The 18,332-nt window shown below is 35.2% G+C and overlaps 1 protein-coding gene across 2 annotated transcripts; it reads right to left on the minus strand.

Annotated features, from left to right (window-relative positions):
• Positions 1-26: 26 nt before the first annotated feature.
• LOC140137458 (uncharacterized) lies at positions 27-15,424 on the minus strand. 2 transcript variants are annotated; one of them, XM_072159151.1, is made up of 5 exons: positions 15,211-15,372; positions 14,151-14,287; positions 10,470-13,228; positions 3,942-4,078; positions 27-2,153 (listed from the first exon to the last, which is right to left on the minus strand). In XM_072159151.1, the coding sequence occupies exons 2-3, from the start codon at positions 14,261-14,263 to the stop codon at positions 11,986-11,988; spliced, it is 1,356 nt and encodes a 451-aa protein (XP_072015252.1). In that variant the 5' UTR covers positions 14,264-14,287; positions 15,211-15,372; the 3' UTR covers positions 27-2,153; positions 3,942-4,078; positions 10,470-11,985. The 2 variants fall into 2 exon arrangements, with proteins under 2 accessions (XP_072015252.1, XP_072015253.1); XM_072159152.1 differs by lacking the exons at positions 3,942-4,078; positions 10,470-13,228 and having other exon boundaries at positions 15,211-15,424.
• Positions 15,425-18,332: the final 2,908 nt, after the last annotated feature.

The following is an 18,332-nucleotide window of genomic DNA, read 5'->3' on the forward strand; positions in this document are numbered from 1 at the left end:
GAATACACGGGATCGATACTCGTAAATGTGCTATGCACAATTGATATTCAGACGATAAATCTTTGGATACCGGGGTGGAAAATGATGAATATCTCCCGTAAATGATTTCGTATAAATAAACCAGATGTGGTTCCTTGCACTCGAATATATATTTTGAACAGATATGATAGTCGTTAGTTTGCGGCTTGAGAGAGTAGCGTGCGTCTTGAGCTGAAAAAGTGACCAAAATTCAAGATTTTAAATAGCGCAGCGTAGACCCTCGTGGATGTAGTCTCGGGCCAGACTGTATGTGGCTATCACGAACATACAGGATCGACGAGTGTCAGACCGACTGACACAAACTGGCTGTGTAGGAGACTATCGTAGAGGCAGTCTATAAGCAGATGACAATGGCGAATGTATGCTCGCTGACCGTACAGAGGTCAGTCACAGGCTAATGTCATTAGCCTTAGTCGGATGTCCTTCAGCCCACTATGCATTTAAAAACTATTAAACAGGTGGGAATACAATGGCCATGCGTAACTGTGGATTCAACCTACCATGGCATTTTCTGCCATGATGAAGATATCGGGGCGATGACACTGTGGATCACCGAATGAGTCTTTAACATACCCAACACACCCAACACACATTCCATTCAAGGTCACAAAGAAAATTTTGTTCTCATTTTCTCAGTTCATAAGAACTTTGAAGGCACCAGTAACAAGTGATAAACCCAATTTTCGTACCTACATACGTGTGGAGTCATAGTTTCACAAATTAAAAGAGAAACAATGGCAACAATTTAACAAGTTTCTATAATCTTGTCACTCTGTGAATATAGTACTAATAAAAAAATAAAAGATTTTAATGTAGGATTCAAATGTTGATTTATTTCGTGCTTGAGTCCGTATTTTTTTGGTCGGTGTTAAAATGCAGTCTAGTAATACACCAGTGGTGTATGAGTCTAGTCAGCTGGATTGGTCATAATGTCTTCCATATAGCAAAAGTCCGAATTTTCAACTTCTATCTGAACATCCCGAGTCATCTTTGGTATTTTCTCCTTTGCGTGTAGTGATATTAACCTGTATCCTATCAGCTTCACGAAGGTTATCTTAGGAAGAGAAATAATGACATCATACACGACCAAAAGCCACTCTGGTGATTGTTTTCTCTGGTTCCCCTGCAATAGATAAAGCTTTTCGATAGAAGGGTGTCCACCCAACATACTGATGCCATTCGGTGTATAGATTCCATCTGTAAGCTTTAGAGTTGTAAGCTTCTTCAGGTGTTTTGCAATGAGGCTAATGTTCTCATCTGTAATCGTCTTGCCATGGAGCTCCAATATTTGCAGTTGTGTCAATGCCAAGGTCATCAGAGCAAAGGTTTGATATGAGGGCGCCTGTATTCCAATCAATGATAGACACCTTAAATCTTGCCATTTGTCAGTAATAGCACACAAAAACCTGTCCATGTTGAGCCAGTATTCGCTGTTGTTTGGATCATAGGTTGACATTCTAAAGGATGTGATGTTTGTAAAATTGAAGAGTGATATCAACGCTGTATTTACTTGACTACTCCTCTCGTGATAGGGTCCACAGGCTACCCGCATGTTGAGAAAACTCAGTTGAGAAAGCTGAGTTAACTTTGAATCAGATAGTGCCATGCAGCCTTCTGGAGATAAAACTATGCCATGGAGTATCAGACGCTGAAGATTGGTGCACTTTGCAAGGTACTTCATCAGCTTTCCCCATTGGTTTTTATCATTTCTAGCCAACCACGAAACTTCACATACCTTGACGGTTTTATGCAGGGGTATTATTTCAGGAAAAGACAAGTATATGTCTGAAATATCTGCCGTATCCCTGGCCGTATATACCGGATCATTCGCCGATAAGAAGGAAATAATTTCCAGATTACCACAATTTTTCTTAAGATGCGATAGGATATCATTGCTTACAACCTTAAGATAAATAGATTTCAATGAGCCACTGGTGTACTTCTTCAGGAAACCCAGGACAGATTCTTTGTCGGCTGGAAACATCCAATGTTTACTGCATCGGCTAGATTTCAGCCTCTTCCTTGTCATGCTGGTCAATTGCTGTTGTTGCCAGAAATCAACATGGGTCCAGACTTGAGGATTGGACAGTATTCTATGACATATCTTAGAAACTCTGTGAAATGGAATAATAATAATAAAAAAGAAACATTTTATTGGCCACTCACCTCATATGGCAGCTTAGTCAATTATGAGAGTGGGGATTTTACAGCACGTTTCTGTTGTTTTATTTATCACCGTAGGTTTCTTTTTCACTCTCTGGTAGGCCCCTATAACTATTATCAGCGGCGTAGCGTTATAGGGGCAGGGGTCAAATGAACGTGAAAAAAATTGCAAATCCAATTAAAAATAGCGGGAAAACGGTCGGTCTTATAATGCTCAGTGCCCCCAAACCCCCCCCCACCACCACCACCACTTATGTTTTAGGAACTTGGGACAGGTTTCGCACTGAACAAGATTGACTGTAATATTATCCTTGAGCAGCTCATTATCAAAACAAGGGGTTGTGGTATGGTCAACACCGGATACATTTTTATTCACGCAGTGAATTTTACTGATCAAGACCAAGAACAAGACCAATGAACAAGAACTATAACGAACAAGATTGACTGTAATATTATCCTTGAGCAGCTCATTAGCAAAACAAGGGGTTGTGGTATGGTCAACGCCGGATACATTTTTGTTCACGCAGTGAACTATAATGGCTCTTGAACCCACATCTCATATGCACAGTATATCCCTTACCCTGTGTCTTGAATAGCTAATGTAGCCCACCAACCCTGTGGTTAATAGGCCAGGAAATAAATCCTGGTATGCCTCAAATCATGAGACTCAAATCACTTATTGTCAAATCAGTGCAGAGTAGGTTAGATATGAAAATTGAAAGTTGAGCAAATACACCTGATCCGTGAACTCTGTCTTTTAAAGACAATTCTTGTTAGCGCCATAGGTCATGCTAAAATTTAAGACCCCATTGGCTATCTGGATCACACGTTATACCCCAGACCCCATCCACCCCATGTCTGTGACATAACGTACTACCTAACCGGGTGCTTCACTAAATTTCTCCACTTTTTAAAAATTTCATTTTTGTTATCCTCCCAAATTTGGGGCTAAGGATCTTGGGCTCATCTGGCACTATGATAATTCCTGCCCTATGTATTAGCTGGTGTGATATCATGGAAAATGCCTGATCATTGTGCTATTCAATTAATACTTTATTGCAAATTTTGACTGTTAAATATATAATATTGCTATGTTGTAGTAATCGAAGTCGTAATACATGGTGTGAAAAGATAAGGAAGGTCTTTCGCTGAAACTTTGTTACATTTTGGAAAATCTTTTGTTTAGTGTGTTTCCTGCAACATGACCACTGCATATTTTGATTCCTGTGGTACAAACTAGTGAAACTACAAAGCTTTCCAAAATGTACACTTTTCCTATCTTAGGGCATGGAAGAAAGAGATGGTAAGTTGTTTAATTCTCAAGATCCAACGATTTAGAGCAAAAATTGTATGTTGTGATTGAAAATCTTGGCTTTTGTTTGTATAGAATGAATAGGGATAAAATGTGTTAATTCTCAATGTGAATTTAAACTCGATCACTTTTGCATAAACGCGATTCTCGCGCATGCTCTGTGTTTACTTTTCAGAGTGTCGAGACGATCGATCGATACCCATTGCTTTTGCAAAAACGACATCGCTTTGCTTGTCACGTAAATGTATCAACCAATCAGTGCCTACCAACTTGATCTATTATTTTGCAAATTAATTTGTGCGATATGCCTATACTAACAAGGAAAAATCTCAATGGCATGTTGAAATGAAAATTATTCCCACAATATTTCTCTCGTAAGTGTTCACCCGCCAACCCTCCTTACTGATACACACCCCTACATACGTACCTCATGACCATTAGACGTTCATATAGAGTGAGGAATGAAAAGATGATAATGAGAGCATCATCAGTGAGGATGTCAATATGGCATTCAGACGATGACGTAATCACTTGACCCATTTTCCAAACGCAGTCTATTCCGACCTGATGGAAAAATATTAAAGATAGTACTTATAAATTAAGAAATCTTGTACTATGGTATGCCTAAGATTATGTTTCGAATGACTTTCCTGGTCTCCTCTTGGGTCTGTGTTCGGGGGCTATATACACGGTCGATTTTCTACTTCGAGGTTGGTCGATAAAGTAGTTGGAAAGTGGTCACTTATGTCAGTAATCATAATTGTAGATTTGATTATTCTCATTGTTTGTAAGGATATTATCCCGGGATATTATCAATAATTGTAGCAGTTGTTTCTGTGATTCTTGTTGGTTTATAAATAGTAGGTATTAATGAACAGGAGTAAAATGTTAGGGTTTTTTTTTTTTTTGGGGGGATGTATATCTTCAAGACGAAAGGTCAAAGTTGTTATATGATGGACGGCTTTTCCTCCCAGCTACATACACTTTTACATAATCATTAGATTTATTAAGTTTACTTTGAGGATTGTTAAATATCAAAAATATCAAAAATATAAATTTTTAATAATTTGCCATGAAATTGGTATTATATCGCGTATAAACGGTTCCAAAAAGTAAGTCCCCCTCTAAGACATTTTATTATAATCCAAAAACGGCTTGATCACTTCTCTTGTTTAAAAGTTTGGAACATAGACTGATTAGTTATTCATCAAGTGAGCGGGTTTTAGCGAGTGCTGCTTTTTATCATCTTCATTGCAAAATGCAGCCTTTTATGAAATTTTCGGTCAAAAAAAGTTGCATTTTTCTACATAGGCTTTAGGCTCCCTAGAAGTGAGTAATTTAATCAAAAAGAAGCATAACTTGATTTAATTAAATTTAAGCTTTTCCTGATTTAGGTGTCACACATTCAAAAACAGTTTTTAGGGTTCAGTGAATAAATTAAAATGAATGCTGCAGCTTATTAAGGGATCTAATATGAGCGTTTATTACGTTTCGACAGTATTTTTTGTGGAACATGAGAGCACCTCAGACCTATCGAATTGCATTCTGAATACGAAGCATGTCTTTCTGATATCAAATAATTTTCATTTTTGAAAATCACAATATAATACAAATTTTATGACAAATTATAAAAATTTGATATTTTTCAAAATTTTGATATATAACAGTCCTCGAAGTAAATAATATAAATCTAATGACATATTCTTAAAGTGTATGTAGCAGGGAGGAAAAGCCGCCGGTCAATTGAAAATTTTGACCTTTCATATTGAAGATATGGATTTTTTCCCAAAAAGACCTAATTTTTTTTGGTGTTTTGGGGAAAAAATCCATATCTTCAATACGAAAGGTCAAAATTTTCAATTGATCGTCGGCTTTTCATCCCACCTACATACACTTTAAGTATAAATCATCAGATTTATAAAGTTTACTTCAAGTACTGTTAAATATCAAAAATATCAATTTTAATGATTTGCCCTAAAATGTGTATTAAATTGCGAATTTAAAAAAAAAAAAACTATGGAAAACCATCAAGACAGTAATCCCTGCTTCTCAACATAAACCGATAAATAGCTTAAAGGTCAAAGATGCAGTAATTAATGATGGTGAGACAATTGCCAATGAGTTTAACAGCTTTTTTTTCCAACATAGGCAAGGAGCTCGCAGAAGCCATCCAGGCTGACCCAGTCCTTGAGGATCATCCATGCAAAGGTGCATCATCGGAAGCTAGACAGTTCTGTTTTTCCAGAATAACTGAGGAGGATGTTTATAAACTTCTCAGAAACCTTGATGGTGGTAAGGCCACTGGCCTTGATAACATCAGCCCGAAACTCCTCAAGGTTGGTTATGAATATCTAGCTAAACCACTGGCTTATATCATGAACCTAAGTCTGGTAACCGGTATTGTTCCTCTGCATGGAAAGTAAGTCGTGTTTCACCGATCTTCAAGGAGGGGATCCCCTTGATACTAGCAATTATAGACCAATATCTGTTATACCTGCCTGCATGAAAAAAAAAAAAAAAATTGTTCACACCCAATTATACAACTTTGTTGATAGTAATAATATTTTGTCTTCGAACCAGTCGGGATTTAGGCCAAAGCATTCCACACAAACGTGTCTTGTTAACGTCTCTGATTATTTGCTTGATAATATGAGCTCAGGTCATTTTACAGGTGCAGTCTTTCTGGACCTTAAAAAGGCCTTCGACACGGTCCATCATAATGTTCTTGTTGAAAAGCTTCAGAGTGTAGGAAAGCATGGCGTAGAACTTGACTGGTTCTCATCGTATTTAAATAATCGTTTTCAAATAACCAAAGTGGGAGATCATTACTCTACCAAGGCTCCCATAAATGTTGGCGTCCCTCAGGGGTCAATCCTTGGCCCCCTGCTTTTTACAATTTATATAAATGACCTCTCTAACCACCTTAAGAGTTCTGATTCCAAGGTCTATTTATATGCTGATGATACAGCCATTTTTGTAAAGGGTAAATCAGTCGAAGAGATTAATAGAACTCTTAATTCAGAGCTGGATCATATTTCCAAATGGTTGCAGAATAACTACCTCACTTTGAATGTTAAAAAAACCAAATCCATGTTGTTTGCAACTCAACAAAAATTAGGCAGGACCGAAGAGTCTCTCAATGTTTATATCAAAAATGACCCCATCGTAAATGTAAATTGTTTTAAATATCTTGGCATTTGGTTAGACCCCTCTCTCACTTGGAGTGTTAACACCGATAAATTGGTCTCTAAAATAAACAAACGTATCGGTTTGCTTAGGCGTGTTCGCAATATCCTCCCGCAACACACATTGAATTTGCTTTTAAATCACTTATTGTCCCTCATTTCGACTATTGTGACGTTGTATGGGGAATGCATGCAAGACTTATCTTTCTAAATTTGACAAACTTCAAAATGCAGCTGGTAAGATAATTCTCGGTCTTCCTCGTAGGTATCCTACCAACGTTTTGCTTCGCACCCTTGGGTGGCAAAAGCTTCATGATCGTCGCTCCATTCATTTGAATGTCATGGTTTTCAAAAGTCTTACATGCAGTCTTCCTTCCAACCTGTGCAATATTTTTAATCATGCTCATAAAACCCATAACCACATGACGAGAGCATGCTCTCAGGGAAATCTGGTCCCCCCTTCATACAAAAATAATTCTGACAAACGCAAATTTGTTTCAAGAGGGGTGGTGTCTTTTAATGAATTACCTCAAATAGCAAAAAATCCCCTTCCAGTAAGTCTCGGAGCATTCAAGCATATTTTATATTCATAACACCATTTTTATTCATTACTTTTCTTCGTGCAATTTTGATATTTCAAATGCTCCTTCACTATAATTATGTGCATCTAATGTAATCCCAGCTGGCATGGGTATTTAAATGTATTTTTACATAGTGTTTTATTAAGTATGTTGTATACATGTGCAATTCTATCTTATTATCTGTATTTCATATTTAATTTTAATGTATGTGTTTAAAAGATTTTGATGTATTTTGTTTGACCCCTGGGCACCCCTGAAAAACAGTGCTTGCACTGATGGGGTTTCCCCAGGCAAAATAAGAACTAATAAAATAAAATAAAATAAAATGACAAACTAATATAGCACCAACTAGAGGAACAATTATTTGACCAGAAAACCAGACAAATGAACATCTCTATTACACTGTTAAATACATATGAAACCACTAATAACATCATATTATAACTTAAACCATGGAAGTACTTTTAGTACTTCCTTGCTTAAACTTATACATATTCTTAAAACATTGTAAATTTGAGGCGTTCCTTACATCATAATGAATTTTGTTCCATACCTCAACACCACTGTACGAGAAAGAAAATTTAAAACCAATGAAACAAGTGTATAGGGATCCAGCATAAAAGATCTAACCTGTAATTGGTTAAATTAATCAATGAACACAAGATTTATCATTGAAGTTACAGTTGTTCCTTCTTAATAAATTTAATTAGAATGAAAAATGTGTTAAAATTACGCATTTTAATGCATACAAGTAGTTAAGGTAGACTTTTTCGGACACTGGGCGTGGCTAATTAGCATATATGAATATTCATGAGGTGGGCGTGGCTAATTAGTATATATGAAGATTCATGAGATGGGCGTGGCTAATTAGCATATATGAATATTCATGAGATGGGCGTGGCTAATTAGCATATTCATGAGATGGGCGTGGCTAAAAAATTTAAACAAAATTTGAAAAAAATTTCAAAAAATTTGAAAAAATTTTCAAAAAAATTTGAAAAAAATTTTTGTTCTAGAAACACCGAAATTTTAAAATAAGAGAAATTTTCCTAAAATAACGCGTCGTATCCGCCGTATTACGGAAGGTAACGGCGTCCAATTCGGTATATACGGTAAGGGTCGAATTACAAACTTCCCGCGGGAGTCGAAAGGTCGATGCGCTTAAAAAATAAATTTTGTCTAGGGAAACTTCGTATTTTTCGTTCTATAGCACGTATCGAGGTAAAACTTAAAGCCCTGATCATGTTACACGGAAGCGACCCTCGACCCGGAAGTGACGCCGATTGCGTAACAAAATGCGTCATTTGCGTAACGAAACGCGCATCAGTTGCACGATAAAATGCTTCAAAATGAGTCAAAGAGTGGGGTAACGTAGTGCATTTTGACTTTCGACTCCTCGACCCCCGGGGGAAGTTTGTAATTCGACCCTTACCGTATATACCGAATTGGACGCCGTTACCTTCCGTAATACGGCGGATACGACGCGTTATTTTAGGAAAATTTCTCTTATTTTTAAAATTTCGGTGTTTCTAGAACAAAAACGGGTCAAAAGTCAAATTTTGTTTGAAATTTTGTTTGAAATTTTTTTTTCAACAATTTTTTTTTAAATTTTTTTTCAAATTTTTGTTCCAAAATTTTTTTTACATTTTTTTCAAATTTTTTGTTGTTGAAATTTTTTTTTTTTTTGTGAAATTTTTTTCAACATTTTTAGCCACGCCCATCTCATGAATATGCTAATTAGCCACGCCCATCTCATGAATATTCATATATGCTAATTAGCCACGCCCATCTCATGAATCTTCATATATGCTGATTAACCACGCCCATCTCATGAATATTCATATATGCTAATTAGCCACGCCCAGTGTCCGAAAAAGTCTACCTTAACTACTCATACAAAAAACTTTGGTTGATGAATAAAATTTCATAAATGGCTATATGATTACTCACTGAACCATAAAACATGTTTGAAATGTGTAAAAATTAATTTATGAACATCTTAACTGAAGTTATTTTAATAAAAAAAATAGAAACATTCCTTTTTGATTAATTTTCTCCCTGTGAAAGAGGTCTGAAACCAAACGTCATGCATAAAAAGCCTATGTAGAAAAGTGCAGCTTTTTTTTGGCCAAAAATTTTATAAATGGCTGTATTTCTCAGTGAAGATGATAAAAGATAACAACAAAACCCCATTCACTTGATGCATAACTAATCAGCCTATGTTCCGAACTTTAAAACAAGAGAATTGATCAAGCCGTTTTTGGATTATACCAAAAATACTTAGGGGGGACTTATTTTCTTGGAACCATTTATGATATTAGGAGGACATTACTTGTGCAATTTGGTGTGTCTGATGTGCTCTCAGTCCCCACAACAAATACTGTGCAAAGGTGGGTGACCGACTCCTTAACACGGAAACAACATATCGTTGTAACATAATAATTCTGCATAAATGTAATTTTACACCACCTGCTCCTGAATGTCACAATTTGTATTGTGGGATATGATGCGACAAAAAGAACACAAAATTCAAATACATTTATATTTGGAGCATGTATTTTCAGAATAATATCACTTCAAAGAATATGAGTGTTGAAAAACTTGTCAGTAAATGATTTATATGGTTATATTAATTGTATTTTTCCAACAGGTATGAGATATGCTACTCTCTAAATGTAAAAGAGTGAAATGTTCACTCCCTGTCAAGAGTGAACTGATTTTCACTCTTATCGAGTAAAATTGGCTCTTAGTGACAAGAGAGTAATATAATTTACTCAATTAAGAGTGAATCGCCACTTTTTTGAGTGAGAGTCATTTCATTTCCACTCTTTTGAGAGTGGGTTTCAGTCATTTTAAGAATGAGAAAGCACTCTTTCTGTTAGAGTGAATTTTCAATATTTTACATAAAGAGAGTAGTAGCCTAGTAGTAGTAGTACTCCTCTATACACGTACGTGCAAAATCAGAGGGGAAATCCCGTCAACACGAAACACGGAAGTATTTAAAGCTACACGATGTGATGATATTATTATCAGAAATACATTTATGGCGCTTACATTTATCCATGACACTATCTAGAATTTTTTTCGATATACTATATCACCATATAATATGGCTAATATTACAAGAAATAAAAAAAGTTTTACGCAGTTTTGTATGGAATTGCAATATTTTATAGTGCTAGGACTTACCCGGTAAGAGCTTATCCTATGCACACACGTTATCGGAAAGGGCTCACACGACCGTAACCATGAACATGATGAACCAGAACAAGTCAGAACAAAGTTCAGTACTCACCGTTAATTTAAAACGAATCCTTTGTAAGTATGTGGAGTAGATGGTATAATGGATACAGTTAACCACTGTTAATGTCACTTTAATGTCATTTTCACTTTGAGATTTTTTTTAGTTTGGTTTCCAGATTCGTTTTAGGGCGTAATGAAAAATCATGATAACGTTTCAAATTCCTTTTATATGCCATATACTGTAGATAGTTCAGTGAAAGTTTTCTTTATTACAATATGATATTAATTATTAAATTGTATATTGCAGTACAATTTCCATCTTTATTAATAATATTTGAGTAAAAGTGATATATTTTACAACAGGATGCGTAGATAATACAACAAATGTTGCACTTTTAACATGTTTACGATGCTAATTTAGATATTCAGTAAAAGTGGCCTTTTTTGAGAAACTATCTTCTGTAGATCATGTAGATATTACATTAAAAATTACATACTTTTTACTACAAGTTGCCATCTACTGTAGATAGTTCAGTAAAAGTTTCATTTTTATTACTGCAAGTTTCTATCTAATATAGATACAGGATGAGCCAAAAAAGTGCAATAAGGCAAAGATGCCATACTTATTATTTTTGGAAAAAATTTAATTTTTCAGTTGTTGAAACTTTATATAAATGATATGTTCAATAGTCACTACATGTATCTGTGAAAACATGAAATGTATCGTATTTGTAGTTTTATTTATTTATTTATATGAGCCTTTGTTTTTTACTGCAATACCCACTTTAAATTTTTGTCCACGAGGCACCTGCATAGTGAATGTGAGTACACAGTGCGTAACAAACACTGCAGATCTAGAACTGATTTTAAACTTAGTTTTTGCCTTCTTTCACATCATGTTTATATTCAAATAAGGTCTCTCACATTTCTTAAAAGTCCTTCATACCCTTCAAAAATCCAGCTTTAGGTTCTCTGTGCCCTACCCAACTGAATATTGAGCTCCATTTCAATCTGCACACATTTCGTTTTGACATTTGAAAAACATTTGAGAAAGTTAATAAAAAATAAATATCTTTAAAAAAAAGGAAGGTGTGAAAATAAAAATAAAAATAAAAATTTAAACGATGTAATAATAATGTCCGTATTTTGGTAATTCCTCAAAATAAACAAATCGGTAGGTGTTTTAAAGTCAAATTTCCGACCAAAAATCAGAATCCTTGTGAAAGATACTCCATTGGCTATTTTGGCCGTTTAACATGGAGTTCTATGGGATACTTAAAAAATCATAATTAAACTTTATGTCAAAATTGCCCTGTTGACCTACAAACACAACACATTTGGCAGATTCCATTTAGATGCAAGATGGGACATATGTAAACAATACACCAAAAAAATTAGGTTTTCAAAATATTAATCAATTGCATATTAGAAGATCGTACATTATGGCATCAGTGGTATGAGTCTAGTCAAGCAACACCTGTTCTTGCCTCAACACGGTTTCTTCAATTTCTTCAAATCGAATTTCCGAGTTTTCAACCTCTATCTGAACATCTCTAGTCACCTTAGGTATCTGTTCCTTTGCGTGTAGTGATATTACCCTGTATCCTATCAGTTTAACATATGTTATCTTTGGAAGAGAAAGTATGACATCATAGACGGCCAGAAGCCACTCTGGTGATTGCTGTACTTGGTTGTTTTGCAATAGATACAGCTTTTCGATAGAAGGGTGACCGCCCAGCATACTGATACCAATCGGTGTATAGATACCATCTGTGAGTTTTAGAGTGGTAAGTTTCTTCAGGTGTTTAGCAATGAGGCTTATGTTCTCATCTGTAATAGACTGGCCGTGGAGTTCCAATATTTGCAGCTGTGTCAATGCCGAGGTCATCAGAGCAAAGGTTTGACATGAGAGCGCTTGTATTCCAATCAATGATAGACACCTTAAATCTTGCCATTTGCCAGTAATAGCACACAAAAACCTGTTAAGGTTGAGCCACCTTTGGCTGCTGTCTAGATCATCGTCGGTTGACATTCTAAAGGATGTAATTTTGGTCAAATTGTAGAGTGATATCAACGCTGTGTTTAGTTGACTACTATTATGGTTGCCTCCACCAGCTACCCGCATATTGAGAAAGCTCAGTTGAGAAAGTTCAGTTACTTTTGAAGCAGATAGTGCCATGCAGACTTCTGATGTTAAAATTATGCCATGGAGTATGAGACGCCGAAGATTGGGACACTTTGCAAAGCACATCATCAGGTTTTCCCATTGTTTTTCACCATTTTTAGCAAAACTAAACCACGAAACTTCACATACCTTGATGGTTTTAGGCAGGGGAATTATTTCAGGAAAAGACAAATATATGTCTGAAGTATCTGCCGGATCATTCCGTGATAAGAAGTCTGAAATATCTGCCGAATCTACCGGATCATTCGCCGATATGAAGGAAATAATTTCCAGATTGCCACAATTTTTCTTAAGATGCGTTAGGATATCTTTGCTTACAACCTTAAGATAAATAGATTTCAATGAGCCGCTGGTGTACTTCTTCAGGAAATCCAGGACAGACTCTTTGTCGTCTGGAAAGATCCAAGTTTTACTGTATCTGCTAGCTGTCAACTTATTCCTTGTCAATTGTTGTTGCCAGAAATCAACATGGGTCCAAGCTTGAGGATTGGACAGTATTCTATGACATCTCTTAGAAACTCTGTGAAATGGAAAAAGTAATAAAACAGAAAATGTAAAATTTTATTGAACACTCACCTTTCTAATATTGCAAGTTAGTCAATTATGAGAGTGGGGATTTTACAGAAGGTATTGTTTTCAATACCAACCACAAACATCAAGGTCACAGGGGCCGGGCGGCAAGTCCGAAGCCGGCTACTCCCATACTAAACACTCCAAAAAGGACCTCGCAGGGCACGAAAGGAAGAGTAACCTTAATATGACATTGATCAACCGTAACTTTAATGTAATTTGATATTAATATTTTAATCGAAGAGGCAGGAGAAGCGCCTTTTGCACACTTGTATACGTAATCAATTTACTTTGCTCTATCATTAACTTTCCCAGGCATGTGTGATAGGCCTATGCTCGCTTACAAGGAAAAAGTTCCACAATGTCATGTTGAAACGAAAAGTATTCCCACAATGTACCTCTGTCTGGTAAGTATCACCCGTCCCTCCCTACAGATACACACCCCTATATACCTACCCCATGGTCATAATACTTTCATATGTATGAGGAATGAGACATTGATCGATGCACCCCTGCCTGGTATGTGTCACCCGCCACCCCACAGACACACACCCCTATATACCTACCTCATGATCATAACACTTTCATATAGAGTGAAGAATGAGAAAATGATAATGAGAGTATTATCAGTGAGGATGTCAAAAGGACATCCCGACGATGCACCCCTGCCTGGTATGTGTCACCCGCCACCCCTACAGACACACACCCCTATGTACCTACCTCATGATCATAACACTTTCAAAAGAGTGAAGAATGAGAAAATGATAATGAGAGTATTATCAGTGAGGATGTCAAAAGGACATCCCGACGATGTACCCTGTCTGGTAAGTGTCACCCGCCACCCTTACAGATACACACCCCTATGTACCTACCTCATGACCATAAGACGTTCATATAGAGTGAGGAATGAGAAGATGATAATGAGAGCATCATCAGTGAGGATGTCAATATGACATTTAGACGATGACTTAATCACTTGACCCATTTTCCAAACGCAGTCTATTCCGATCTGATGAAAAATATTAAAGATAGTAGTAATGAATGGAGAAGCCTGTTGCATCATATACTATGACATGCCTGATACATATGTTTCAAATGACCTTCCTCGTCTCCTCTTGGGTCTGTGTTCGGGGGCTACAAACCAAATTGTTCGTTTACCAAAATACACCAACCAGAGTTTGGTTTATGACGAAGAAAAATGACGAAATTCCTTTTTCTCTACTTATTAACTTTCATTCTTGTTTTAATATCAGTTCCATATAGACAAATCCAAGTTGCTCAGAGTTTGGTTTTAATACTTAAAACTTATAATATAAGGCAAAGAATCGTGATTCTCTAATTTTAGACAATCGGTAAAAACAGAATACATGGAAATAACAAATCTTTTTGTTTAATGAAAACGGTGTTTCTGATTTGCTTCAAACAAAAGCCATAATGTTAAACTGCGTACTTTACCTCACTCATTACTTCTATTAAAAACATATTATTTCCTTATTTCAAGCAAATACATAGAGCGATCTACCTTGACACGAAAACAAAATAATTTGGTATATGGCACTGGAACACGAAATACAGTATGAAAATATATATTATGCATTCTTGTGAATATATCCCTTTTAAATAATATGAGTGTTGGAAACTTGTTGAATATAATTTATATACAAATTAATTGTATTAGCTTCGCAGGTATGCTAGTACTAATGTACATGCAAATACAGAAATTAGAAATCCGGTCAACACGAAACACGGAAGTAAAGCTGCACGGCGTGCTGATATTAACCAGGAATACTTGCTGGCACATGCATATCCATACTACTAGTCAGTATCTAGAAAATCATCCTTTTCCCTACTATTTCACTGTATATGTGGCCATAAATTAAGACAAAGTTAACTCAATGTTGTATGAATTGCAACATTTTATAGAGGACTTACCCAGTGAATGAAATATGTGCGTATACCCCACGTAATAAGATTGCAATGATTGGAACCATCAATTTATAACGAATCCTTTGTAAGTATGTACAGTAGATGGTATATTGGATACAGTTAGTGTTAATGTCATTGTCACCACAGATTCGTTGTAGAGCCTAATCATGATAACGTTTTAAATTTTCTGATACCATGGTATCAGAAATTTTAATTTTAAATACCGTATACTGTCGATAGTTATCTTTATTAAAGTATTCTATTTACTGTATATTGCAGTAAACATTTCATCTTTATACGATTACATGCTATCTAGTATCTACTGTATAGTTGTTATCTTCAGTATATAGTTGAGTGAACGTGGTGAAAGTGTCAAATGTTTACAGCAGGATGCTATACCTACCGTAGATAAGTTAGCAAACGTTGCATCTTTTAAATCAAGTGTAACCATTGGTAACATGCTAATTTAGATTTATAGTACCAGTCTGTAGATAGTTCAGTAAAAGTTACATAAATAAATTATCTGTCAATGCTAAAAATACTAATTACATGTAACTAAGAAGAACACAAAACCCTAGTACAATTTGCAACTGTTTCTTGATTCTGACAGCCACTCTAGAATAAGAACACCGCTTGAAAAAGTGCCAAGCACTAAGTTTCTAGGTCTTCAAATTGACCAGAATATCACTTGGAAAGAACATATTGACAATATTGTAAAAACATGTTCAAGAAATGTCGGTATCATTAATAAATTAAAAAACTTCCTCCCCACACGAGGCGTTATATACACTGTATTGCTCTTTGATATTACCGTATATCAACTATGGTATTTTAGCTTGGGGATATTGATTGATTGATTGATTTTATTTGGCTCCATAATACAAAATACATAAATATATTATATAACAAGATTAAAATACATTACATGTATATAACACTTAAAAATTAAAAGATATACAATGTGAAGATAAAAATACACTAGGAACCGGGATAACCCATAAAGCCAGTGTTTCAGGCTTATTTCCAATGGGGTCCTTAAAAGAAAGATTTTGGCAAAAAAGGCAGAGAGCATAAACAATAAATAAAGCACACAATGGACAACAGACCCCACTGGAAATTAGCCATTACTGAAATGTTTTCTTATTGCACCCTTGAAATGATTAAGATTGGGGATATTTTTGATGTCATTTGGAAGCAAGTTCCAATCCCGTATTGCACTGTGATAAAAAGTAGTGCCAGCTGAACTTTTGATTTTTGGCACATGGAAATTAAAAGGCCGCCTTCTAGTATTATAGTTGTGAATTTCTGATGTTTTAGTAAAAAACTGGCACAGGTAGGGGGCACTTGACCCATAATAAATTTTGTGCACGTGACATAATTTAAAAAATTTTACTCGACACTCTACATTTAAAAAATTCAGACTGTTGAGTTCGGTTTGACCAATATGTGACCGAGGTTCTAGATTTAAAATATAGCGCACGATTTTATTTTGAGTGATTTGAAGTTTGTTTTTAAGCCGTTGACTGAGTCCGGAATACCATGAAGAAGATGAATAATCAAAGTGGCATTTAATTAAAGCCGAACACAGAATTTTGCGACAGTTTTGGTTGAGACAGCTGCCATTGCGATACATAAATTTCATCCTGTAATTTGCCTTTTGAATAATATTGTTTGCAATTGCTTCCCCAGACACATATTGGTCAATGTATGCATTTATTTATGCATGCTCATCATACATAAGTGATCTTTTAAAATTCAAAAAGAGGGCACTTCGTATTATAATTGCAAGTGATTATAGAAGTAGCACTAATCCCTTACTGATCAGGTATAATACTTTAAGTGTCAGGGTTATGTATACATTATTAATGTACAAACATGATAATGGACTTTTACCGAGTGTTTTTGATGATTAGTTTGTAAAACAGCCTAAGATTCATGACTTAAACACCAGAAATAAAGATCGTCTGAGGCTTCTATTTATCAAAAGAGCTTTCTGTGAAAAATCCATTAAATATGCAGCTACTAAGTTATGGAATAATGTTGATAAAATTAAATAAAAATGTTCATCATCAATTAATCAATTCCGCCATTTATTTAAAAAACAACTTATGCAAAGTTAAGTAATTCTTATTGTATCTGGTTTATATGATCACATTTGATATTAATATTAATATTATTTATCTTGTGTTGTGCATTTCCTTATTTACTATTGTTTACTGTGATTTAAAAAAATGTATTTAGATTAATTCATCTCAAGATATGGCAGCTTACTGTTATTTCTTCATTGAAATGACAATCTGCTGCCATATCAAATGATGAATTAACCAAACAAGGGATCACAGACTTTCAGGTCACCTCTTCTTGGCCTTTCCTGTGATTCCTTCACTCTCACTTGTATTATGATTTTGTATGTATTCTAGGTTTTTCTTTTTTTGCTATTTGATGAATGAAAAAATAAATGAATGAATGAATGAATGAATGATACAATGCTATCTAGCATGAGTTGTTATCTTTAGTATATAGATGGGTGAAAGTGTCAAATATTTATAGCAAGATGCTATACCTACCGTAGATAATGTAGCAAACGTTGCCCCTTTTAAAACAAGTGTAACGTGCTAATTTAGATAAGTTAGTACAAGTATGTAGATAGTTCAGTAAAAGTTACATCCTTATTACTTTATTTTAGATAGTAACAGTTACCTTTTTTGAGAAACTATCTTCTGTAGATAGATCAGTAAAAGTTACATTTGTATTACTGCAAGTTGCTATCTACTGTAGATGTTCAGTGAGAGCTACATGTGATGTTATCAAGTTCAGTGAAAGTTACACCTTTACTAACTTTGCTAACTATTGTAGATAGAAGACAAGATGGTAGATGGACTCAAAGCAGCACTAAGTTTTTGGAAATTAAAATATTCGCTGGTTTTGACAAATGAAACGTGGCTAAATCCTAATCCTTTAGTTAGGTCTAACTGGTAATAAAAGTCAAATATTAACATAATTATTTGCAATTTCAGGGGAAATGGACCAAAAACATAAAATTTTGCACGCTTTCTAACAATTATTGTAGTACAAGACTTGGGACAAGTCTAAGTATTCAAAATCTTGGTATAGGCTAAGAATTAGCT

The sequence above is a fragment of the Amphiura filiformis genome, chromosome 17, assembly GCF_039555335.1.
Source record: "Amphiura filiformis chromosome 17, Afil_fr2py, whole genome shotgun sequence".
In the NCBI taxonomy this organism is placed as follows: Eukaryota; Metazoa; Echinodermata; class Ophiuroidea; order Amphilepidida; family Amphiuridae; genus Amphiura; species Amphiura filiformis.